The sequence below is a fragment of the Paramisgurnus dabryanus genome, chromosome 20 (assembly GCF_030506205.2).
Source record: "Paramisgurnus dabryanus chromosome 20, PD_genome_1.1, whole genome shotgun sequence".
NCBI lineage: Eukaryota > Metazoa > Chordata > Actinopteri > Cypriniformes > Cobitidae > Paramisgurnus > Paramisgurnus dabryanus.
Window position 1 is genome coordinate 31,167,397 of NC_133356.1, and position 26,609 is coordinate 31,194,005.

Below are 26,609 nucleotides of genomic sequence, written 5' to 3' on the forward strand. Positions count from 1 at the left end.
ATCCTGGAGAGGTGGTGCTCGGTCGATATCATGTGCTGTAAATAATGGTAGCAGGGTTAAAGATATAATTTTTAAAGCAGTATTGTTGTCAGTTGTTGTCATCTACCAATGACCTTGCTACATCATAGAAACACCCTAGCAACTGCCCACCAACCACTCAGAAGACCATGGTGTCTACATAACAATGTCTAACGACATTCAGAATCCACACAGAACACCCTAGCAACTGCATGGTAACACATCTGCAATGCGCTAAAATAATCAGACAAATCCCTAGCAACACACTGGCAACCGCCCATAATACTCAAGCAAGCCACCTAGCACACTCTAGCGAATATCAACTGCCTAGCAACCACTCAGAACCCCTTAGCAACCACCTAACATTGTCTAGTGGCTGTGCAAACCATGCTGAAACCACATAGAACACCCTAGCAACTGCTTGGTAACCCCCATAAAATGCCCCCCTAAAAACTGGACAAATCACCTAGCACACCAAAACCACAACTGCCTGGGTCATTCTACAAAAAATGTGGAAATGCTTGTGGAAATTACTTATCTGTATAGCGCTGTTTTCACTGTCCTCAAAACAGGCTGATGTCTTCCTTGTTATATGAAGTCCCTCCTTCAGAAATACTTAACGAGTTCTGATTGTGTAGTTTGTTTAGTGTGTTGTGATTCGATAGCAGCTTAGTTTAGCAGAGCCGTTTGAGCCAAAGTAAAAGCTGAAGTATTCATGTGGGCAGAGTTTAGTCAATGTCATTTTATTGACGTCATTAAAGCAGGAAATAGAGGGTTGTAGTCCAAACCGGCCGTTCGCTGTAGGCTTTCAAAGAGGAATTCTATTAAAGAAAATATATCGCCTGGCAGTGAACTTTGAACTTTATCATTTTGCAGGTATTATTTATGCTAATATAGCAACATTACACACTAACTAGGGTTTAAAAATGGCATCAGGAAGAACATAATTTATAAATATATTAAATATATAAATATATACTGTCCTTAAAATGATGAGAGTTTATTTATTTAATTTTCTTTTTTTCCTTTTTTTTTTAACTTTTTTAAATGTACACTCAAAAAAATTATTCATTGGATTAACTCAATAAAATTGTGGGCAGGATTTCCATCCAATATGAATGTGTACCCCTAACTCATAAAAATCTGCTTTACACTATTAAAATATATTGAGTTGGTCCAACTCAATTTAAAGTAAATGGCAATACTCAATTAGTTGCCTCAACTCAATTTAGTGTAGTCTGAAAAACTCAATTTAGCGCATTTTGAATAACTCAATGTAGTGTAGTCTGAAGAACTCAATTCTGTTATTTTATATATAACGTTTTTATATCATACTAATTAGCATAAACACATGTTAGCATGCTTATAATAATAACATATGATACTTTGGATGAGCATTTGAGAAGAGACTGATCTCCAAACAGGCGTAAACACTGTTAATGCTCATTGAGAGAAATATGTCACATCCACAACCTAACCACAAGCGCCACTCTTCTCCACAATGGTAACCAAACATTTTGAAAAAATATAACACAAACGCTTCTAAATCAATAAGATAAACGGACATTTAACACTCTTAAGTCTTTCTCTTTACCTAAAAATGCATAAAATAATACTTAATTTAAAAAGCAGTTGCATGCAAAGCATGCTGGGAAATTCTTTTTCCAGAACCCAAACTCAAACTAATTGTGTTAACGCAATTAAAAAGAAATCAATAAATTATTGTACATATATATATACTTATTGCTCTTAATGAGGTATTTTACATTTATTTAACACAATTTTAATGTGTCATGTCTAAGAAGGGCTTGAATCATTTTTTTGAGTGTATGGTCCTGAAAATTGCCCTGTCCCTTTGATCATACATGGAAGTTGAACTGTGTACTTATTATTTAAAACCATGTTTTTTATCAAACAAATCTAATTTACATTTACCTTTAACCCTGTATGAATTTACTACAACACTGAAATGGTAAAGATACACTATTAATATGAATAATATCAAATAAATATTTGTCCACCAAATTTATGTCATTGGTGTTACCCTACCCAAAGCACTTTTATTTTGAAACAATGCATCAGCTCTTTGAAGTTTTTCATGGGTCAAGAGGTCAGTGGAAGAAGTGCAGTGGAGGAAGACAAAAGGTTTGTGAGATGTCTTACCTTTTTTGTCTAAAATATCATGAGATATCTAAGAATTTTGAGATAAGATTTTTTGGATGTCATTAGTGTTACTCTTTTTTATAGCTGGGAGTGTTAAGATCTTTACAAAAAAATACATTATACTGAATAAGTATGTTTTTTTTCTGCAATTTGTCATTGGTGTTACTTTTCTAATGAGTACTTCCTAAGCACTATTCCTTTAACTGACCAACATAAAACCATAAAAACAAAACAAGATGGAAAATGTTATGAAAATGTATAAGTTTTATCATATTCATTATCTATTATTATATTCTTATTTTGTCATTGGTGTTATACCAAGTTTTGGTGTTATGAATGTATTTTCTTGTACTTTCTAGTAATATTTTGTTGTTGATATGAGATGTAAGACATTGTTGATATTTCAGTCTTTGCATTAAAGCCTTTTTGGTTGAATATTTTTGTTTCTGTTGGTTTTAAAGAAAAAAGTCAAACTGAGAATCAATTTCATACAATGTGGGGTAAAGATGAAGAATTTAATTAAACAAATATTAATAATCAATAATTTTCTTGCTGTTATCATTCCTCTACTCAACCTTTAACTAAATACACAAGCTGTAATGAGAACAAATATTTATGATCAACATTAATGTTGTTTAAATCACAGGTTACACCAATGACAAATAAATGACTCATGGATTTTTTTTTTTAATTTAAAAAAACGTTAAAAATAGATTAAGCTCCCCGTTTTGCGGATTCATAGATTTGACAAGTTAATTAATGCTATTAAAGAAGTTTTGGGTATGTTGAAAGAAGTTCATTTAAGCAGATTTCCATCACCTGAATTCCACATTTTCTGTAGAATGACCCATATGACCAGGGTGCGATTTGCCGGGGGGGGATGCGTGGGATTTCCCCCTTTCTGGTCAATGTATCCCTGCCTCTGCTTAATTATTTTTGTCCCCGGTGGGGATAAATTTATCCCCCCCTCAAAGTGATCAGTGCTACCACACTAGTGACGAGATGGATCACAAAACTTATCACAGATCCGTGGTTTGATTAAAGTCAACTTTGTTTTAAAATGCGCTACTTTGGCTGGCTCTGATACAGCTGCCGCGTAGCCTCTCTGCATATGACAGTGTGAATGATATTCTATTTAAATCAAATCAACATATCAAAAGATACTTTAATGCTTTGAAAAATATGATGTTCCAAATTACAGTATTAGGCAGAATGCACTTTAGCCAAATTTATAATGATATAATGGATTAAAATTATCCAAAAACACACTGTATCTGTCAAATGTGCTGCATGGACAGATCATTTTTTCCAAAAAACAAAACAAAAAAACAAACAAACACGGTGTACAATAAAATACATGTATTTACACAAGTTACATAATAATATATGAGCTTTTTTTTGACATGACTTTTTGACATGCCTTTTTTCCATCCCTAAGCTGATTTTTCGAATTATAGTGCCGTCCACCTCACAGATCTTTCATATGATGCTCCACAGGCTCTTAAATAGGACTAAGATCAGAGGATGATGGTGGTAATACCTTGATTTCTTTCTTATTTTATGTCCATATTAATTAAAATAGTCAGTGATGCTTTTTGCAGCATGGGATGGTGTATTATCCTCCATAAAAGTGTATTTATTTCAGAAGACATGATTTATTTTATATCCCATTGAACTCTACATATCCATTTTGACCCCCTCAGGGACCCTAAAGGGATCTACCATTTTACTTCCCAATAATCCAGTCCAAATCATTACTCTGGCACCTCTCCCTAATGTTACAGTCTTGTTTGAATATAGTGGCTATTCACCAACAATCCAGAATGGCATTCATCTACATTATTCAGTGTATTATGTCATGTCAATGAATAAAACTGTTTGAAAGTCTTCTTGTATTCCGAGTTCACAGCAAATGTTAATTTTTGCAAGTTTTGGTTTGGGGAGGGGTAGAAATACAACTTTATGCACATAAAAAAAAGACGGACGACACAATGTCGCTTTTTCCAACTGTAATGAATTGATGACCATGGGTGCCATGTTATGTAAAAATGTTAGTTTGGAGCCAGGGCATGCACAGAAGAATCATCCGTGGAGCTAGAGAAGAAACCGCGGTATCAAACTTCCGCCCAAATGCTTGCATGCCCAATTCAACCACGCCAATATAACAACATGCCTCATTTCTATAGCATCAAATTACTAGCTAAAATGAAAACTAATCACAAAAATTAACAACTGAACTTATATCAGCATGATAACAACTACCTTAAAGGATCAAAACCATCTTTCGGAAAATTTTATTGCATGTGTAAAAAAAAAATTTTATTTAGAGAGGAGTCCCGTTCGTTTGCATAGAGAGGGCGGAGTTTATGACTTGTACTACAGCAAGCCACCAGGGGGCGATCAAAGAGCCAGCGGTTCATTTCTCAAGATCTATGAGGCACACCCGGTAATCCTGTATTGAGGGGTTCATGGGATTCCAGAGACACCAGCAGGTTTAAATACATGTTACTTTTTAACAGTGGCTTTTTATTGCTGCATTTTCCTAAAAAAATATTTTAAAAGCCTTTATACAGTCAAATCTTTCTGTACTGTGAAACACTCATAAATCTTATAATAGTTCAATGATTTCTGTTTAGATCCACTGAATATAAATGTTATAGTAAATACTGTAATGTCTTTACTAAAAAAATTCATACCCATATTGTATGAGAACTACAACTTGCTTAATAATTTGGAACAGCATATTTTTCAAAGTATTAAAGTATATTTTGACATTTAAGTATATTTTGACAGTATAATTTCATTTGAATAGAATAACATCCACACTATCATATAAATATTGAGGGTAAAATAAAATTTGTAAACTAACTGACTGTATCTGAAAAATAAACAAAAATGGCATGTGCATAATAATTTGGAACGCGGTGTAATACTGTAAAGATTGGTAGTTGATAAGTAGTTGCAAAGTAACTTATAATTAGTAAAATGTCTAAAGTGGACTATTGAAATAAAGTGTTATCCTGCCTAGCAACCACCATAGCGACCACCTACAGTAAAATTGTCTAGCGACTTTGCATCCATGCTGAAACCTCATAGCAACCGTTTGGTGCTACCTTTCCATTGGCCAAAAATAATTGTGCAAACATCTAGCAACACCCTGGCAACTCTCAAGAATACTCTACCAAACTACCTAGTACACCCTAGCAACCACATATCAACAGCCTAGCAACCACTCAGAAGTTCTATTCAACCACCGAGAATAGTATACATTAAACTTTAAATTCCTCTTCAAACTTCACAAGGCTTATACTGTTTTAAACAAGCATGGCCTTGATGCTAAACTTTCCTCTTCTAGTTCTGTTTAGTCCTGCTTGGCCCCGGTCTTGCTGGTGGATGCCGTTCTGTAGTATAACTTGGACTGCTGGTCGAGCTGGTCAACGATGAAATATTTCTATTCACCAGTGACTTACAGACCATTTCATCTTTGTTTATGCGTATCAGCTGTTAGTACCGTGTTGTAAAAGTCCGAGAGTTCCAGAGATATTTCGCAGCATTCTGGGAGTATCGATTTGGAGATGGCAGCATGTGGAGGTTAATCCTTTTAGCCGTCCTCAGTCAGATCTCTTTAATGGAGAGGTGTGAGGTTGGACAAGCCAGACAAGAGGCTGTTAGCCATTCCCCATGCTTTTATACACCGTCGTTACAGCTTCTTTTTATCAATATCCCGTGTTTAAAGGACATGAGCTAATGAGGTAAATGGCTTGCTCGCTACTTATGACCTTTTAGCAGAGGTGTCCTTTCTCACACGAGATTTAATCGAGGGGGGGTGGCGGCCATGTGCGCGGCGGGCCAGGGTTTCACTTTACAGGGTGGGTGGCAACACACGCAAAGCATGGAGTAGGCAAAGCAACGGAGATGTGAAGCAAATGTTGCCGTTTCACGGCCCATTTCATCATATTGTCTGTCACTTCAGTTTATTTCTAGTCTCCGAAATCTGTTATTTATGTCACCTTCAGCAAGGAGAGACAGAGCATCACTGCGTTTATCCATTGTGTCGACCTCCAGCACTACACAATGCACGTAACGCACAAACCATTACCGATATACAGGAGCTTCAGGCCAGGATAATTACTTTAACAAGATCATTTGGGAGTTAATGGGGTGTGATGCTCCCTCTCATGAGTTAAGTCATACAAGTGACGCATGCTTGTGATGCAAATGTGTGCCGTGTGGAGACACATGAGAGACATGAGCCGGCCCACGCAGAATCTGAGACAACGTGAGGAGAAGATGTACCACTCATTAAAAAATAAATGGAGAAAGATTGCAATGTTTAAAATAGCAACCGCCGCTGTTGGTGTTAAGGAGTTGTCTGTTTGTTTGCTGAAGGATTTGTGGGTGTTTGCTGGATGCTATCTTTAGCGTCATTTGATCTGAAGAAGATAAATTTAAGATACCAGTTAAAAGAAGAGTTTTCGTACATTGCTCAATGTCGATAATTTCTGACACTGTTTGGACACAGACGCATAAAATGATATCCTTGAAAATGGCAAATCACAAACAGTAAACACACAGTAAAAACTCACCTACAAGTTAGTTCAATTCTCTTTTATCTTGCCTTCACGTCAACAGTAACTCAATGTGAGCTCCACTGTATTCTTTTGCAACCATTGTATTGTATCACTAATTTGCCTAAAGTAAAAATTTGAAACCATCAACTTGAATTGCTGAAATTACAATATTTCATTTATTTTCAGTAGCTTTGTTTCCTCGGCAGATTTGCGCAAAACTTTAACGATATTTTTTTAAATGTCGACAAAAAACAGCGTTTCCATTAAAGGTGGGGGGCACGATCTCTAAAAGCCAATGTTGACATTTTAAAATCACCTAAACAAACACGCCCCTACCCCAATAGAATCTAGACCTTCTTTTGATAGACCCGCCCCACACATACGCAACCCGGGCAACGATGTCAGTTAGTAGACACGCCCCTTACTGCTGATTGGCTACATGTGTGTTTTGGTAGTCGGCCCAACTTCCCTTTTTCCTCTCGCGATAAGTCGTCCAAGCATCATGTCAACTGATGTTGGTAGGTTTACTAATATCACATCCACCACAGTAGGCATTATTGAGAATATCATGCAAACATTATTGGCAAAAAAGCCACTTGGAAGCGGCAACGTATGGTTGTTTCTTATGGCGCTTTTCCATTGCATGGTACCCCACGGTTTGGTTTGGGTCGGGTCAGCTTACTTTTAAAAGATTTTCCATTGGGCGCAGTACGTAGTACCCCATACTTTTTTTAGTACCACCTCGGTTGGGGTTCCAAGCGATCAGAGCTCCCCAAATCTTACCCTGGAGGGCCGGGGCACTGCAGAGTTTAGCGCCAACCCTGATCAAACACACCTGAGCAAGCTAATCAAGGTCTTCATGATCACTAGAAAATCACAGGTGGGTAAGTTTGATTAGGGTTGGACCTAAACTCTGTAGTGCTCCGGCCATCCAGGGTAATGTGGCTTTCACATAGGAAGTGGTGTGCGCTGTGCTCGCCGCTTGTGCTCTGCTGGCCAGACCCGAGTATAAGCTCTTCGTCCATTTTGTTTGGATAAATGTATGCAAATGTAAGGTAAGGTAAGGTAAGCTTTATTATCCCTCAAGGGGAAATTTGTTGTACAGCCAGCAGTAAAACACATAATCAACAGAGCAAACAAACAACCATACTCACACACAAGACCTTAATAAATAATTACCTAAAATTAATATAAAAAAACAATGACAGCAGGTACAAAAGAATTTTTAAATCTGTTTGTATGACAAAGGGGCACATATAGATGGGAGCAATTTAAAAGCCTTCTGCAAGGGATGGCTCAAATCCATGGTAATTAACTCAGCCTTCCTCAGAGTCCGAGTTTTGTACACATTGTTCAGATCATTCAAGGAAGCGCCAACAATCTTGCCACACACTTTAACAATGCCCAACGATGCTCTCACTTGTATGATGTCACAGCAGTAGGCAGCGCAAAATTAACGACATGCCTATAATCCCTCCCACCCTGAAGTGATACTAAACTCGATGGAAAAGCTAACCAAGCCAAAGGGAGGTGAGCTGAACCGACCTGACCCAAACCAAACTGTGGGGTACTGTGCAATCAAAAAGCCCCATTAGTGGTAATAGTACAATATTTTAAATCAAAAGAGATTTAGGGTAGGAGCGTTATCCAAATATTATCTTGGGAGCAAACACGTATTGAGGTATTTCTGTGATGTTTTAGTACATGCCGCATCATCATCAAATAATAATTGTGTGACTTTTTTGCATCAGTTGACCTGAAAATGTGTATAAACAGTTTCCATTGCAGTTTTGGAAATACACATTGTCAAATTGCCTGACACTTTTTTGCGATATATGAGAGTGTTTGCTAAATTGTCGTGTTTCCAAAGTCAATTTTGCGCAATTAAAAAGGTAATGTAAATGCAGCTACTTTGTCTCTACAAAACATTGTATGTACTGTATCACTTTTAAATCCATTCCGCAGATTGATGAAAAAATCCATAGATTATCTTATGGCCAGGAGCATTACTGAAGCTCCTGAATCTGATATGTTTATATGTTTACGTGCTGTGTCTCAGTTCTGTGGTGAGTCTGAGTGAAGGTAGACAGCTTCATAGCGGATATGGAGATCAGGATGAGCGGGACTGCGAAGACTCGGTTTGAATGTTAAGGTCCTCTGTTCCAGCGGCAGCATGCATGGAAACAGCATCTATATGCATGTGATATATGCATCGGTCCAGCAACAGCTTTCAGGTTAAATGCCACTGTGTGTTACGCATTGACTCATGGTTAATGGGGTCTTCATGACATGCCAACGGTCAATAAACGTGCCTTTACCAAGCACTTTAACGGTTACAACTTGTAGATTAGCCATTTCTAAATAAGATCATTCGATTGTGATATTGTTAATGACGGCTTAGAGAGAAAACGCTGAATGGTTTAAAGGTCGCTGACCAGTTGACACTTTTTACACGCTTGTAATTTTCTTGCCATCAATCCCATACCGATGCACCACCAAAGGCACAACCCCAAGCTTTTAGACAAAGCTTATTAAAAAGAGGTGAGATCCCTTTAAATAATGAAGGATTTTTCTTTCTTTTTTTAGTTCCCTCACCCAAACAGATCTTTTATTCGTTTCCATAGTAACCGAAAGACTGTCTCAGTACCACTGAATGAGAAGTCTTCCACGGCTGTAAATGGAGAAAGGGTGTGGGGGCTGACAGAGCGGTGGGATGGCGCCTCTCAGAGGCCGTCTGAGTCAGAGAAACCCACATCCCTCAGTTTTTCTCCTCACGGATGCGTGTTAACGCATGGTTGTGTTCAAGCGGCGCGCACAAGTGAAGTCAGGTTGGTCAGGTGGCAGGCACAGCTGTCGCCTCTGTGCATATGCAAGGCACGAACACATGGGCTGCTGCATTTAGCCACCATTCAGTCTGGGGACAACAGAAAACTGCTAACAACAGCTAATGAGCTGCTGTCTTATGGAAGATCCAGTTATCCTGCGGTCACATGTTCTCACGTGTGCATTTTAATGTAGCGACGTCTTTGTCGTGTAGGTTTGTACTCTGAGATGATATTTGTGCAACATTTGATAAAGACAACGGAGAAATTATAAAAAAAAAATGCAAAGGTTGTTTGTTGTGATTAGGTAACCGCAAGCTTCTTTCATTTAGATTAAATTCATTGCACTGACATGTTAGGTCATCTATATAAGATTCCACCAAAATTGCCATTTATGCACAACATCCATCTTTTAAAAATGCTGAACTGAATTATGCTAGTCTCAGATGTCAGTTGCATAAGCCAGCCAAAAACAAAATTGATGTCTTCGTTTTCTCACCCTCATGTCAGACCAAACCTGTATGTTGTTTTATCATTGAACATAAATGGAGAATTTTTGAAGAAATTCATTTCATTTCTTTATTTATAATGGGACCATGCACAATTTTTAACATAAAATTTTCATCTCATGTATTGTACCGGATTTAGCCGAGGGCTAATTTTCATCCGTAGTCCCCCAGGCAGGTCAACAGTAACATAACATTACACAAACAATACCTATGTTCACATATAATAAATACATACACACATACTGTCAGGGCCATAAATAAATTAATCAATCAGTTTAACTACAGTCTCAGTGATTACATAATTGGTTCATTTTAAAAAAAGATTTTAACTTTAATTTAAAAGAAACATGAGCTTTACACCCTTTAATGTCCTCTGGCAGGGCATTCCACTGTTTGGTGGCTTTCGATGCGAAAGATGATAGTCCAAATGCGGAACGACGAAAAGGAACCAGACAATCACTCATAAGTGATAGTCTGGTAGATCTCACCGAGGTTTCACAGCGAAGATGAATAAAGTCACGTAATACAGAAGGAGCCAGACCATTGAGGATTTTATGAACCATACACAAACTTGAATACAGTCTAAAATTATCAAAATTTAAAAAATTATGTTTCTCTATGATCCTACAGGAATGAAAATTATTTGGTTTTTTATCTAAAATTTTTAATGTCTGTTTATATAAGGACTTCAAATGTTTAATAACAGTTTCTCCGGCTTGACCCCAACATGTCAAACAGTAGGACATATGAGAAAAAATTGTAGCATGCATAAGAGCCTTAGCTACATCAAAAGACAGACATTGTCTAATTTGTCTAAAATTTGCCATATTGTGTTTAATAGTCCTCACCACTTTCTTTACATGTTTTTTAAAATTGAGATTCGAGTCCAGTATAATACCAAGATAATTGAACTCATTTACTATTTCTATCTTTTCACCATTGATAGATATGTCAACATCAGGAGATTTAACATTTGTTTTTGAGAAAAAAATTCCTTTTGTTGTACTGATATTTAAGCTAAGACATGACTGTTCCAGCCACTGTGTAATCCTTTCAATAGCAACTTTTAACTTCTCAGCTGCTAATTCTACTGTTTTTGCGTGTGTAAAAATAACGGTGTCATCAGCATACATTTGTACTTGTATCCCTTCACACTGTTGTGGGAGATCATTGATATACAGACTAAATAGTAAGGGACCAAGTACTGATCCTTGGGGTACACCCATTGTATAATGCAAATTACAGGACTTAACCCCTTTAATTTTTACACATTGTTCTCTATTTGATAAGTATGAGGATATCCATGCTAAAGCTTCAGTTGAAAATTGAAATGTAGACAATTTAGAAAGGAGAACCGCATGATTAACGGTATCGAAGGCTTTACGTAAATCTAAAAATATAGCTCCAACAAATCCTCCTTTGTCAATTTTAGATTTTATTTGCTCTATTAAATGTAAAGTAGCTGTTTCAGTGGAATGGTTTACTCTGAAGCCAAATTGCATACAATGTAAGCCAGACTCAATGGTGTTAAGATAGGATGTCATCTGTTCAAATACAATCTTCTCTGCAACCTTTGAGAGTACTGGGAATATGCTTATGGGTCTGTAATTACTAACGTCATAATGATCTCCAGATTTAAAAATAGGAGTTAAAATGGCTTTTTTCCACACAGTAGGAAAAACACTATCTTCAAATGACAAATTGATTAAATGAGTGATGACCGGAGTCAAACTATCTTTGTGGGTTTTAAAAAACATTGTATCCAAATGATGAACATCTTTACATTTTGAATTTTTCAATGAGCTAATAACTTTATTAACTTGCATTTCATTTGTCTTTATTAGATTAAAACTTTTACGTACATCCTCAATTGAACTAATATTTATTTCCCTTCTGAATCTGAATGGAGCTACTATACACAATGACGGTGCACATGATTATCAGTGCAAAGTGACTTAAAACTACATGAGCAATTCCAGCATAATGGATGTGACTTTTGCAGTCAAAACATTTAATATAATTTCTCAGAGAATGCATTTTTGAACCATCTGTTTATATTCGGTTCAATATATTCTGACAGACATCAGAAAAATATCAGTCTCTACTCATGTTTTCTACAGTATTTTAGATGAGGAAAACATGCTTGCATTATGAATGTGACAAAAAAGGACAGTTTTTGGAAGACAACATACTTTGTAGGAATTCTTTGAATTAAAAAGCACAAACCAGAGGCAATAATATCCAACAAATGGAAAAGGGGTGGCTCTTTAAAGAACAATTAATCTTTATTTTTATTTAAAAATGTTGTGTGCGCATTTATTAGGAAGAAACAACATTATGGATTAGGGGCAGGTGATAAACCGGTAAGTATGATAAACCGGTAGAAACTTGTCAACCGGTAGATTTCAGACTGTTGTCTCTATTGAGGTTATGCGCCGTGCCCTTGGTCATGAAAATGTAATGTTTGTATTTAGTTTAAAAATCAAGTGATTCTTAGACATTGAAACACAAACAACAAAGCTAAATGCATGCACTGTTTCTATGTGAGAGGAGCACGCAAGCCGCGCATCTGCTGCTCATTGAGCTTGTGAGCATTTTTGCTGCTTTATTGGCCTTAAATACACATATGCTGCAAAAATTCCCGTCTTTGGAAGCAGGGGCACCATGCACCATTTATTTATTTTATTTTTTAAAGGGGGCACAGTGTGCACAGACATTAATTTGAAATTTGTGCATTAACATACATTAAAAGGAATATTATAGCTTTCAGTCTTTTCCTTGGCACTCCCACTTACATTTCTAACAATTTGAGCCCCCCGCCATGTGAAAACCACCAAAATAAATTTGTTGACTAACTTTTATGTCAAATACTATTGACACATTGGCATAATATTCACAAATAAAATGGCATTTTTTGTTTATATACTTTCTGTTTAATGACTTTGTTTAATTGTGCCATTATTGCATTTGCACAACAACTGTCTTATACCATAAAATTAATGTAATTTTAAATCCATAAAGTATATAAATAATGAATGCTGTAAAACTTTTATGTAACTTCTTTATTTTTAACTTTTTATTTTAAATTGCAATTATTAAACACTTTAAAAACTCCTTTATATAAAATTATACAAGGAACGCATTTTTGCACTAAATTTGACCTCATATGTGAGCATGTGGTTCCTCGCCCCCGTGAACTCTGGCGTTGTACCAAAATTTATCTAGAAATATACTTATATCATGTCAAGACATTTTAAACCATACATTATCTACACAGTTGAACTGTACCGTACCGGGGTTTGTAAATGTTGTATTGAGTATTTCTGACGACGTTTTAATTCTTCAGATAGCAAAATGTGGCAGCAAGGAGCACACAGCGAAAAACCCTATCAAAATGGGGAAAATCTCTAAAAAGTGATGGGGTTGCTGCACATAACTGAAATTATTGTGCATAATAAACAGATTAAAAGACAAGTGACATATTAAGGGACATTTATTTAATTTGGAATCCATTTGGCTCAAAATTATGAGAATGCTATGGCATGATAGATTTTAATAACATAAAAAACAAATTTTTCCGGTCTGGCTAGTTGCGAAACTGATCTCTGAAACAAATTTAAATTAAATTTAAAATAAAATTAAATGTTTTGGTTTACTAAAGACAAGGGAAGATGACGAGAATAATTCACAACTGTGCGGGGAGGTTTGGCAACCAGGCATTCAAGGACCTGTAACTAACATTGTATACAGTACATTCATTTTACACAGTAACGTTACCTCAGTATAAAAGTTGATAGGCGTTAGATATGGTATATGAACAGAGGTAATTTACTTGTCTTTTATTTCCTTATTATCAGAAATAAACTTCTGAAAAATAATTCTATTTTTATTTATTCTATGTGGAAGTCTACATGAAGTTGCATTCAGTCCACAAAAGCTGTTTGTTCATGTTGATGCTGCTAAAACCGTCTATATAAAACATGAAAAGAATTAAATATACAGAATAAATGGGATTGGTGCCAATTTTGTGTAAAAATAATTGTCTATAGTATTGTAATCAAATGGCTATATTCCTAGTGCTATTAAACATGCATGTGTAAAATAAAATGTGTGTATTGATATGTGGTTATATTAAGGGCCAGATTTAAGTTACTAACGGCTTTTGCAACCCTTAGACCCCCCCTCCCTTTTTTTTTGCTGAAAAGGTGTGGACATTTTTGCGACTGATCTTTTTTCATATGTATGATTTTCCTGTTTAGAGACAACATTTATGGGAGGAGATTATTTAAATTAATCATGTAATATGATTTACTAAGGTTTGTGCTTGGCGGTATTTGTAACATCCAAAAAAGCATGTCTTAAATGGAAATGAGATTTTTGCACTCTTACCTGTGTGGTAAATCTGGCCCTACATGGGCAAATACATTTCAAAGGTCAGAAAAATGACAACACATTTTTTTTGTTGATCCATTGTTATAAATGAAAATGTTATATATTCAAAATAAAATCCATCTCTGCGTAAAATGGTGGGTTTCCGAAGGCAAATCTCCCAACAAAAGGCTTAGTGTGTGTGTGTGTGTGCCCACTTGCATACAAACATGCACAACTGAATGTGTGTGCGCGTGCCGCTCTAGACAGACTTCTCATGGCGAGCGCGAGTCGAAGGTGATGTGATCAAAGCTACAGGAACGAGTTTGATATACAGAAAACCGGGAGCCTCTGCTGCATTCTGACACCAGGTTCTCATGAGCTCACAGAGGCATTGTGAGGCAGATGAAGCAACAGACCTGTGGGTGCCAGGGCCCAGAGGCTTTAGCATGAGACCGATGTGCGAGGAATCTCAATTGAAGATCATTGTTGCTTAGACCTGAGGGATGAAAGGAACACAGCCGGAGACCGGAGATCACAGGTGCCGCGGACTGGGATTTGGAAGGCCAGGTTACTGGTTGGCATGGATATAAAGGCAGCTGTGAGCGAAGTTAGTCCAGGGTTTAGGTAGACCCAGAACTTGATTGTTTTTAAACTCATGCTGTTTATCACAGCACAGTAGGCATGCACAGGGTCAGTGCTTTGAAATTAAATTCACGTAATCATATTTGAAAGTACATGGAAGCAATCCACAACAATCGAGCGACTGTATTGTACATTCTTTGTATTTTAGTAATAGTATTTAGTGTCAAATGGGTTTGTTTTTTGCCATATCAGCCCATAATTTGAGTAAAGTGTAAAATTGAGCAAGTGCCCATAATCACAGGTGGTCCATTGGTGGCAAGGTTATAAACTCTGGACCAGATGTGACATGATAAATATCTCCACAAGTACTTTTCGTCGACCTTCTTAGCCTTATATTTTTACACCTGGCACCGTCGACAATCCTCTCGTTGACCTTCACGGTAGCTTCTCAGCTGTTTGACTGTGCATGACAGAAAAAAACAACTAAGCATTTAGACTCCACCCATTACGATCATGATAAAGAGATAACACACGTCAATGCACCAGCACACGGATGATTTATAGTGCTCACTGTCTGTTCCTCCTCAATACTCCCTCCTCGCGGTCACGACCGCATTACAAATCAGTTCATCTGAAATATGCCTGACTGCGGTTAGAGCAATTCCAATAGTAATTCCATACTGATTTCATGATGTCTTAATTGCTGGACATTTTGCCAGTGCCACTTTAAAGGTAGTCACCGCAATCAATGCCTAACCTCTCAAAATGAACCTCGCTTGTATAAAGGTATCTACATTTTCCAATATCTTGTTATTGACGTTCTTGGTCTAATAATTGTTTGTGAGTTAAGAAGTTAAGTGAGTTAACTGCTTGCCAGGGGGCACCATGATTTAGTGTCATTAGCAAATGTGAACGCAATTTCTACAGACTCACTAGGCCTGAATTGTGATTACTGTCCTGTTATTGGCTACTTCTGTGCCTTGGATGTAGAGTTTGTTTGACTTGCAATGATTTTTAAAAGCACTGTTTTTTTATCATGTGTCTGTCTTGTGTTTTGTAGTGCATGTCTTTTTATTTCGAAATGATCATGTCTGTATGGTAGATCCATGTTCATGGTCATTGTAGTCTTTTGTGTTGCCTCGCCCTAATTGTCTCCAGGTGTGTCTTGGTTGTCCTGATTGCCACGTGTGCATATGGGTCATTCTACAGAAAAGGTGGAATTCGGGTGATGGAAATTTGCTTAAATGAACTTTCAACATACCCAAAACTTCTTTAATAGCATTAATTAACTTGTCAAATTTATGAATCCACAAAACGGGGAGCTTAATCTATTTTTAACTTTTTAATACATTTTAATAATCCATGAGTCATTTATTTGTCATTGGTGTTACCGGTGATTTAAACAACATTAATGTTGATACTAAATATTTTTTCTCATTACAGCTTGTGTATTTAGTTAAAGGTTGAGTAGAGGAATGATAACAGCAAGAACAATAATTGATTATTAATATTTGTTTAATTAAATTCTTCATCTTTACCCAGCATTGTATGAAAATATTTGATTCTCAGTTTGACTTTTTTCTTTAAAACCAACAAAATCAAAAATATTCAACCAAAAAGGCTTTAATGCAAAAAACTGAAATATAAACAATGTCTTACATCCCATATCAACAACTAAATATTAGCGATTTTGGACACTGGAATAAATACCATGCGTAAGAGAGCTGGGCTGCGTTCAGCCGCGACAAAACGTTGCACAACGTTTATTAAACAGAAACAGTGATCCGTTGAACACCCTGTTGTGATGTCGCAAGAGTTGCAACTACGGTAGCTGAGAGGCCATTCTTTGTGTTCTTTTTTAAATGTTTCTGAAGCCTGATGAAATCGTTATAAATGTGTGTTTAATACTGTAAAATAGGCTCGATGTTACAGTCACTGACCTTGCCGTCCAGAATGAAAGACAACATTTCAACTTGAACCCATTGAGAGAGCTGTCTCTTTACTATCGCGTGGTTTTATACATCTTGCCGCTGATTGGGCTGACATTTCTGACACACCCACCAAACAAGAGAAAACGCTTCTAAAACCTGTTGCATTTCGTTGCACACCGTTTCAAGGAAACATGTCGTTCAACCCAGAAACCGTAGCAAAACGTTGCGCACCGGTGTGAGATTGAACGTGCCCCTGTTGTCATAAACCCTGACTTTATTGATTGTACATTGAAACTGTTAAGTCTTCTTTCTTACTGTTTGTCACATTTGTCATGTTTATTGTATTAGTTGATAATAAAGAGAACAAAACAACTGCTTTTCATAATTATTTACTGTTGTTTATTTATTGCTTATTAATAATTGGTATTATATTTTAAATAAAAGATATCACAATTATTTTGTATCTGTTTATTTCTAAAAAGTGGAAAATATCTGACAACAAGACTAAAAAAAATTGTATCAACGTACATTTTTGGTGTTTACTGTCAGTATCCTTTAGCTGATTCGAGTTACGTGTTTGTATCTCGTTGCATCATGGGACATATGAGTGTACATCAAATGTCCCCTTAAAATCAAAGTGCATTGTGGGTAAAAAGTAGTGGATGAATGTAGGGAATGAAGTTGTTCACTCAGATTACAGACACCACTACAAAATGGCCGACACCCTATATAGTGCACTATATAGTGGATAGGGAGCGGTTTCAGACACAGCTATTGTACTCAGTGCTGTTTTCATGTTCCTTCTTCATTGGTTGGATTATGTTTTTCATGTCTTCATCTGATATCTGCAAGTAGATCCATCTCATCTGAAGTTTTGGACAGAACCATTATTTTAAACAATACATTTGTTCAGTGTGTTTAAATAAAATGACCAGCATATTTATACAATTACCCATAATTTTTTCTATTAAAAACCTCGATGACTAAACATCCGGCAGCTTGACCACATAGTCGCATACTACAATTTTTACTTGTGTTTATCAACGAGAGACTGGACTGGTATCTTTCAACTTTGATTTAATTTAACTTATTAAAAGTTCACTTCACATACGTTCTGCAAGTGATAAATGGACAATTATGACAAATCTCAGTGGAAGTAATGACATTAGTTGTACTTTTCTGGTTTGTTTTGTTCTCTTTGGAGATCTCCCACAGTCTCTCTGTTCATCTCAGCTGTAATATCCTACTGAAAATGACCTTATTAGTGTCATACGGACTGAACAAGAGTAAATATTAGCCTGTAGGCTTGATGCATGTTTCTGTCCTTTCAGCACCGTGTGGTGGGCAGTACAGTGGATCAGAGGGGGTGGTTTTATCCCCAAATTACCCTCTCAACTACACTTCAGGCCAGACCTGCTCCTACTACATTACAGTATCCGGAGAATTTGGTGAGTAAATTAAGTATAATTTACTTTCAAAGGTCACGCTCATTTGATGGTGCTCCGACTCGTTACATTTTGATGTTTGGTCAGCAACCCATTCGCATCACTTTTTAATGCACGATGTTCCCCTCTGGCGTCATTTTTCATATTGCTTCGGTGTCAATATGAGATACGACTGCTATGGGAATTTCGCAGTCATTATGAAATTTTATACCACGGGTCTGTTAAATGCTTTATTCTGATTGATTGAGAAATGTACCATGGGTCTTGATTATTTTTACACCTAACCTGTCAAAGGTTTTAAAATAAACACCAGAGCGATGTTTGTGGTAACCGTGGTATAAGAGGAATAATTAACCCCCTTCCTTTGAATTATTTGAAAATAATTGCAAACGTTGCAACTTACCCCATAGGTGGGGTTAATTGTAACAGACAGGGGGTTAGTTGTAACACTTGCTAAAAATTAAGTTTGCAGGCAAATATTTCAATACTATTTTGTCTATATACTTGAAGTGGATATTGTTTTTATATCTGTCTATAATAGACAGGTATCCACACTGTATTCATTCATCCAGACCTTTTCTAACTATAGTTCAATTATAAATGGATACAAATGTCTAATGATGTGAGAAGAAGCAGCACAATTATGACCATTTTTTTAATATGTGACCCAGTCTGTTTTAAACCATACTACAGTTTCAAAATCAAATTCTGAGATAATGAGCATCAAAGACTGATTTTAGCCATTCATTTCATTATGATTTTAATCTTTGACATGACCTTATTCAATCAATATTAAAGTTATGAACAAAAATAAATTTGACGCACAGTTTTTGATAAGACAGGCATGTTTATTTTGTTGGCAGCCAACAATCATTCATGTGTAGCCTATTTAAAACAATGGCAAGAATTACACTAACATTAGCGGTTTTCATATCATTAATGCTGAGGGGTTAGTTGTAACACAGTGTTACAATTAACCCCGCTGGGTCAAAATATTATCAAGCCCACAAAAAAGTCGCTAAGAGCTGCAGACATATTTCAAAACGATGCTATGTTTTAGTCAACAAGACACTGATTAATATGACATAGCATTGGTTTTGGTATCTTACAAACCCAACTTAGAAACAGAAAAAAAAACATATGATCATTCATCAATAACTCTCTGGAAAAACATTATACATTTCCAATAATTTGTGGGAGATCGTCTTTGGCAGCATGAAAAAAATACCGGCTAATCTAAATGCTCAACCTTGTGCAACAATGTAAACAGTCTGTGTTAAAACTAACCCCGCATTAGTTTTTGCCCCACGCACCCCTACCTTATATCCACAACTGCACAAAAGCAGAGTATACTAAATCCATTACAAATCCTTGCATAACAAATAGGCTTCTTAAACCACATTGCTAAAAAACAACATGCTTTCCTCCAGATCAAGAGCTTTAGCGGAAGGTTTACAGAAGTGTCTCTGAGCTGACTGAAATATTTACAGAGTCACTATCTTTGGCCCTTCAGCACTACTGAACAGTTTGAGTCTAAAGCGAGGGCCAATGTCTCATTACAGAGGAGATAATAGAGTCATCCCTGTGCCCTGTGTGACCTCACAGCTTAGCTGGCTCTCGTATCGGCTCCTGACACGCACAGCATGGCTTTGTGATTTCACTGGTCTCTCGTCCCCTACCGCGTGAACCATGTGTCCTTTCTGGCAAGCCTACAAGTTTAATCACAGCTTTATCACTGGTCTCAGGTCAGAGGGAATAGACTAGACGTGACCAAACATGCATGTAATGAATGCATTATAGGCAGAGGTTCACGAATAGAATGTCCAAACTTAATTATATAACCGAATGCCAATTTGAGTCGTTTAAAAAAATAATTAGTCATTCAGAGAACTTTAAATGGTATTTTTTAAATAAAAAACAATTTAAAGAGATAACAAAGATAACCACAATAGCGAACACTTGAAACTAGTTTGAATCAAATTTTGAAGGCACATGCTTAAAAAAAATGACGACATTGTCAAAAATATTACAACTATCCCCGGTCTCCCCTATTTCCAAAAATGCCATGGTACATGTCCAAAGATATATAATTCATGAGTTTTTTGTGCCATCCATTAAAAAATTATTTCAATTAGGGACGAACTCAACCTGTTGGTTAACCTATGCTGTGTTGTTTCAACCCAAAATGCTGGGTTGTTTTAACATACACTGTAAAAAAATGCAACTTGATTATGCAAGTCTTTGACTCATTGACTTTTGATGAGTTGACATAACTTAAAAAAACAAGTAGAAAATTTATGACCTTAATTTGTTAAGTTAAATCAAAATTTATGTTGATTTGATATCATTTTTGCAGTGTACTGTTGGGTCAAAAATAAACATTTTCTAAGTTATCTCATTCTCGCCGGCCTTTTTAAAAAAATTGCCTGCCTTTATTTTTTGTGTTTTTCACAAATGTTTCACAAAATGCCTTCCAGGAAAATTATCTTCTATAAATATATAAACATACAAATACATCAAATGAAAGTACAGACCCTTTCAAACAAACAAACAAAATGGGAAAAAAAGTTTTATCCTATCTTCATTTGTTCTCTTTTTATCACCTCTCAAAAATACACATTTTTGAGCAAAAAGCTGAAATAATTGCATTTTTGTAAAGGAATTATGTTAGAGATTAGATTAAGAACGATGATCAAAACATACCTAGAGTTTAAAATTTGTAAAATTAGTTTTTGCTTCAGTTTTTTATTAATTGGGTAATCTAATGACAAATAGCAGAATTAAAGACTATCGTAAAAAAGAAAAACTTGTAAGGAAAATTGCTTCTGTACATCAGTTGCACATAATTAAATTAGTTTTTCTTAAAATGAAATTAACATTAATTAAAATTAATTTAATTTTAAGAAAACTTAATTCAATCATGTTGAACTGCTGTACATAATTAAATTACATAGACCCAACAATTTTTTTAAGAAAAATAATTTTAAGAAAACTTAATTTAATCATGTGCACCCTGGGATTTTTTGTTCAGTGAAAGCGTCATTGGCAGGCAAATGTTTTTTCTTAATTGCAGACATAACTTGTCAATGGCGGGGAAAGAATTAATTTAACTCAAAACCTGGGTTTGTCCCTTTCTGTCCCAACACGGGGTTAAAAATAACCCATCAGTTTTACAGTGTAATTTTACAGTCCTATGAAAGATATTCCCATTTCTTTTTTGTTGACTATGATTGTAAGAGACATAACTATACGGGTCAAATTTTACTTTGTTTTCACAATAAAGAAGCCGTTATGCGATATGGGTTTTACTAGACGCCCGGTGTTGATTCACAATTTTATTATAAATTATAAATGTGATTTTGTATAGCTCTTTTTCTGTAGGGATGCGATGTGGCAAGGTAATTCATGCTTCTGTGCAGGCAGCATGTTATGAACACTTATAAAACCATCAGTCTGCGCCGAGCGTGTCTATGGGAAATTTATGTAACGTTTAGGCTTTAAACTCGATGGACTTCATCTCCCCCAGCAGTGGCTGCTAGTAACACGCTCAACGCTTTTCATTTTGTCCCCTCAGTGGTGTTTGGGCAATTTGCCTATTTCCAGACAGCCATGAACGACTCCGTTGAGCTGTTTGATGGTCCCAATCAGAATTCCAGGCTGCTAAGCTCACTGGCTGGCTCTCATTCCGGTAAGTAATAGCTTTACATTTCCCCCAGTTTTCTTGCTTTGAGTTTGCTTTGAAATTCACTACCCTTAAAAGAACTAAAACAAACAGGCTCTTTTTTTAAAAAAAAGTAAGATAAAGCGCTGACAATTGAACTGAGAACGAGGTCTCAAGTGAGCTTTAATGGTTTCTGTCTGAGGGGGGAGAATCAGTTTTGGGAAACGTTTGCTAATAGTTTCGTGTTACTTTTTAATCGTTGTACTTTTCTGCTGTATTCACAGCCAGTCGGTAATCCCGCAGGCAAACATCACTCGTCTTTTTATTTGATTTTTTTCTTTTATTTCTTTTACTTAGTAAAAATACTGTGGAGTCAAACATACTTTTAGACACTTTAAGAAAGTAGTTTTTTTTTCTGGATTTGAGTCCATGCTTTGAGACACCTATGTGGTATATGCTCAAATATTGTATAGATATCTTTCAGCAGAAATACTACTTTTTTAAGTAGCAAATCACAGTTTATATCTGTTTAAAGCCAAACCTGTCTAATGCAAAGACATTCGATAAATTTTTAAGTGCCCTAAGTGTAAATCTGGAATCTGTGTCCCTGGCTTTTTGTTTTGTGGTTTCGGACTCAGTGTTATCCCAGCAGCTTTCCATTGAATTATTGTGGGTATTATCCAGTGAAAGGTAATAAAGTGGCCAGCAAAAGAGAATCAAGGCTAATTCCACCGTCTTTTCAGGATTGATGGTGGCCATTGAACACAAACAGTTTGTATGGCATTTTTATACTGTATATTGTCACGCTCCGCTGTGCAACGTTATATTCCTGTGGGAAGTGCTGTAAATTCCTATCATTTCTGTCTTTACTGCTTTTGAACAGTGGGCCAGATATTCTGACAGGCCACTCAATTCATAGTTGGAGTATTTAACCCAGCACGCTCACACTTGCCATCTATATCTGCGCTAGGTTCCTAAGAGATGTGGCTTTGTAAAAGTTAGCTTATTTTGAATCTAAACCCACATACTGTAGATTCGCTCAGGGGTAAGTCGGCTATTTGGGTTGATTTTTATATTTATTTACCCGCTGCATCTGCAAACATGGCAAAGACATCCGGAGTTTTTCAATTGAGAATCCATCAGTTTTAGTCCCATTCTTGCTGACCTCCTCTCTCCCGCACGCCCCGGAGGCTGATCGCAGTTATTAAGCCATCCGTCATGTAAGCTACCTTAAGACTACAGTTTGTTCCAGCGTGTTTACTTCCACAACAAGTCTTTTTGCAAAAGTCTTTGTGAGACTTTCGTGTTGTCTCTTTGCAGGGGAGACGCTGCCCCTGGCCACCTCCAACCAAATCATGCTGAGGTTCACTACGAAAAACGGCCCATCCGCCAAAGGTTTCCATTTCGTTTACCAAGGTAAGTGCAAACTCGACTTGCGATCGATATCAGGTGACCATATGGAGTCAAGGATTGGTTTTAAATGAGCACATTCTCACTTTTTTCCTGTATGTCAGAACAGTCAGTTTAGTGAACTCACGTTCTCGTTAATCACTAGTTTATTTTGCAGCAGTTGATATTCATCACAGAAAACTTTGATCATTTTTCAGAAATGAAATAATTACAGCTTGATTGAAAATCACACACATCAATATTCTGTTCACAAAAAATATATTTACTGGTCTGTGAAGGGAAAGTGACGTGATTCTCCAGTATGGGAACCCACACTCGAAATGTATCCTCTGCATTTAATGAGTAGTGAACACACACACACACACACACACACACACACACACACACACACACACACACACACACACACACACACACACACACACACACACACACACACACACACACACACACACACACACACACACACACGCACGTTCTGGTTTCCATGTTTTTTGGGGACATTCCATAGACGTAATGCATTTTATTCTGTACAAACTGTATATTCTATTCCCCTTACCTGCCCCATTCCCTAACCCCAACCATCACAGGAAACTGTCTGATACCTTAGATTTTCAAGAAACATCATTCTGTTTGATTTATTAGCTTGTTTCCTCATGGGGACATCAAAATGTCCCCACAAGGTCACAAAAATACTGGTATTCCTATCTTTGTGGGGACAATTGGTCCCCCCAATGTGATAATTACCCGGACACACACACACACACACACACACACACACACACACACACACACACACACACACACACACACACACACACACACACACACACACACACACACACACACACACACTACAAACTCTGAACACACACACGCTGGGCTGCTATCACTGCAGCGCCCAGGGAGCAATTGGAGGAAACATGTCTTCTTCATGGGCAACTCAGTCACGACCTGTGAGAATCGAATCAACTTCCTTTGGATTACAAGCATGACTCTCAGGTTTAGGACTGCCCCAGTGGTTTCTTTGTATATCTTTTACAAATCACGTGTGTCCTTTTGAGTGGAAAAGACATCATAGTTTGTGTAATGCCTCTTTTATACCTGATTCGTCCGCATGAGCATGTTGGTGTTTGCAACGAAAATGACGTCATTGTGGAGAGGGGGGTCGTGCATGTTGAGTGCGCAAGATCCCAGTTGGTGTGGAGGTGTGCACAGTATTTTTGTATCTGTGTGTGCGGCCCCAATTTTGAATATTAACAACCTTCAAGCGAATCTTGCTGAGCAGACATGCCTGTGATGTATTTCTTTCATGCAAAACAATGCATAGACTCTTTATCCGACACTCTTAAATTATGGAAAGTTTACTACCGTATTTTCCAGAAAAAGTCACACTTTGAAAAAAAATCTCTGGTTGCACATGATTGAATTAAGTTTTCTTAAAATAATTTTTCTTTAAAAAATTGTTGGATCTATGTAATTTTTTTTACACCAGTTCACATGATTGAATTAAGTTTTCCTAAAATGAAATACATTTTAATTTATGTTAATTTCATTTTAAGAAAACCTAATTTAATCATGTGCAACCGATCTCCAGAAGTTTTTTTCAGTGATAGTTAAAACAAAAATTCTTTAATTTACGTTTCAAAATTTTTGGCTTATATTTGTGCTGATTACTTGAGTCACCCCATGTTGTTTAAAATAATAGAGTAACAGAAAGCATGTCGAGTTTAGATGTCTCGTATGCGCACCTCCAGTTAGCAGAGCCTCGCGGTGCGGGACAAGGCGTGAGTATAATTAAATAATTTTTTAAGCAATAAATATTTTTTTTAAATGCACTCTTTAGGACAATCATAGTTTTTAAAATGCTATAGATGGTTTCATCGGACACATGTGCATCATCGCAGTGACACATTTGGATGAAAACACCACTATTTTCAATATTTTACTATGTTCTTACTTCAACTTAGATGAATTAAAGGAACAATATCAATTAATCATAAAATGGCCCTTATATGTTACAAGACATTAAGAAATCATTTTAATTTCAAATACTTATATCACCGACAACAGTGGTCTGGCCAGGATATTGTCATTTAAAAAGTGGAGTTGCAGCCCTCAACTGATGTTTATGTTGTCATGTAGTGTATTGCCCACCAGTTGTGAGGTTGCAGTACCAGTTTTAGCCACAAGTTTTGTGATTGCAGTACCAGTTTTGGCCACAATCCTACATACTGTTCATTTAATACATACCTATCTTTTATTTAATGCGTGCACTTTTAATCTTTGTACAGCGCTTTCTTGAATGTGTTGGGATTTAACCTAGCCCCATTCATTCCTATGGCTTGTCTTTAAATAAGGAAACATGGAAGTGTTTGGTGGCTTTTAAATTCATCCCTGTTTAGATCCTAAGGAATGAATGGGGCTAGACTAAATTCTAACACATTCACGACGCACTGTACAAAGATTAAAAGTGCACGTATTGACAAAAGATAGGTATGTATTAATTCATCTAAGTTGAGGTGAGAGCATACTAAAATATAAAAAAACGGTTGTGTTTTCCTTTAACTTCCGGTCCCTGTTTGTTTAATGGTCTGACTAGTTGCTAAACTGAACTCTGGAATAAATACCTCTTAGAAAATAACAAATGTTTTGGTTTCCTAAAGACGAGGGGAGACGGCAACAGTGGATTACCATTATGTGAAGGGAGGACAGTCATTCTGTAGTTAACATTGTGTACATTATGTAGTACACATTTTATACAGAAACGTTAGCTTAGTGTAGTTTTTTATATGATTTGAACTAAGCTAATCTACTTGTTGTTTATTTTGCTTGTTATCACACATGTTTCTTTATGTTGTTACTGCTGATACTGCCTATAAATATTGATAAGGTAGAGTAGATTTTCATGTTTCAAGATAGAAGGCAGGGACACTGGTTAATCTTTTAATACTTTAAATAAAAGGCATTTGAGAAATAATTGCTAAAGACATTTTATATATCATGCTAAACAATCGTATGATTTTAATGATGTCATTATAGCAACAGAAAAAAGCTGAAAACTGTTAGTCTGAATTATCGCAAGGCTTAGGACCCCTCTGAGGTTGTAGTGATGAAGATGATGGT

General features: G+C 36.5%; 1 protein-coding gene across 1 annotated transcript in view; it reads left to right on the top strand.

Annotated features, from left to right (window-relative positions):
• The window catches only part of csmd1a (CUB and Sushi multiple domains 1a), a 667,584-nt gene that overhangs the window by 524,056 nt on the left and 116,919 nt on the right, over window positions 1-26,609 (top strand). The window contains exons 31-33 of the mRNA XM_065250481.2: window positions 18,299-18,415; window positions 21,987-22,100; window positions 23,394-23,489. Of these exons, the coding sequence (XP_065106553.1) occupies window positions 18,299-18,415; window positions 21,987-22,100; window positions 23,394-23,489 (327 nt within the window). The remainder of the gene's footprint in view (window positions 1-18,298; window positions 18,416-21,986; window positions 22,101-23,393; window positions 23,490-26,609) is intronic.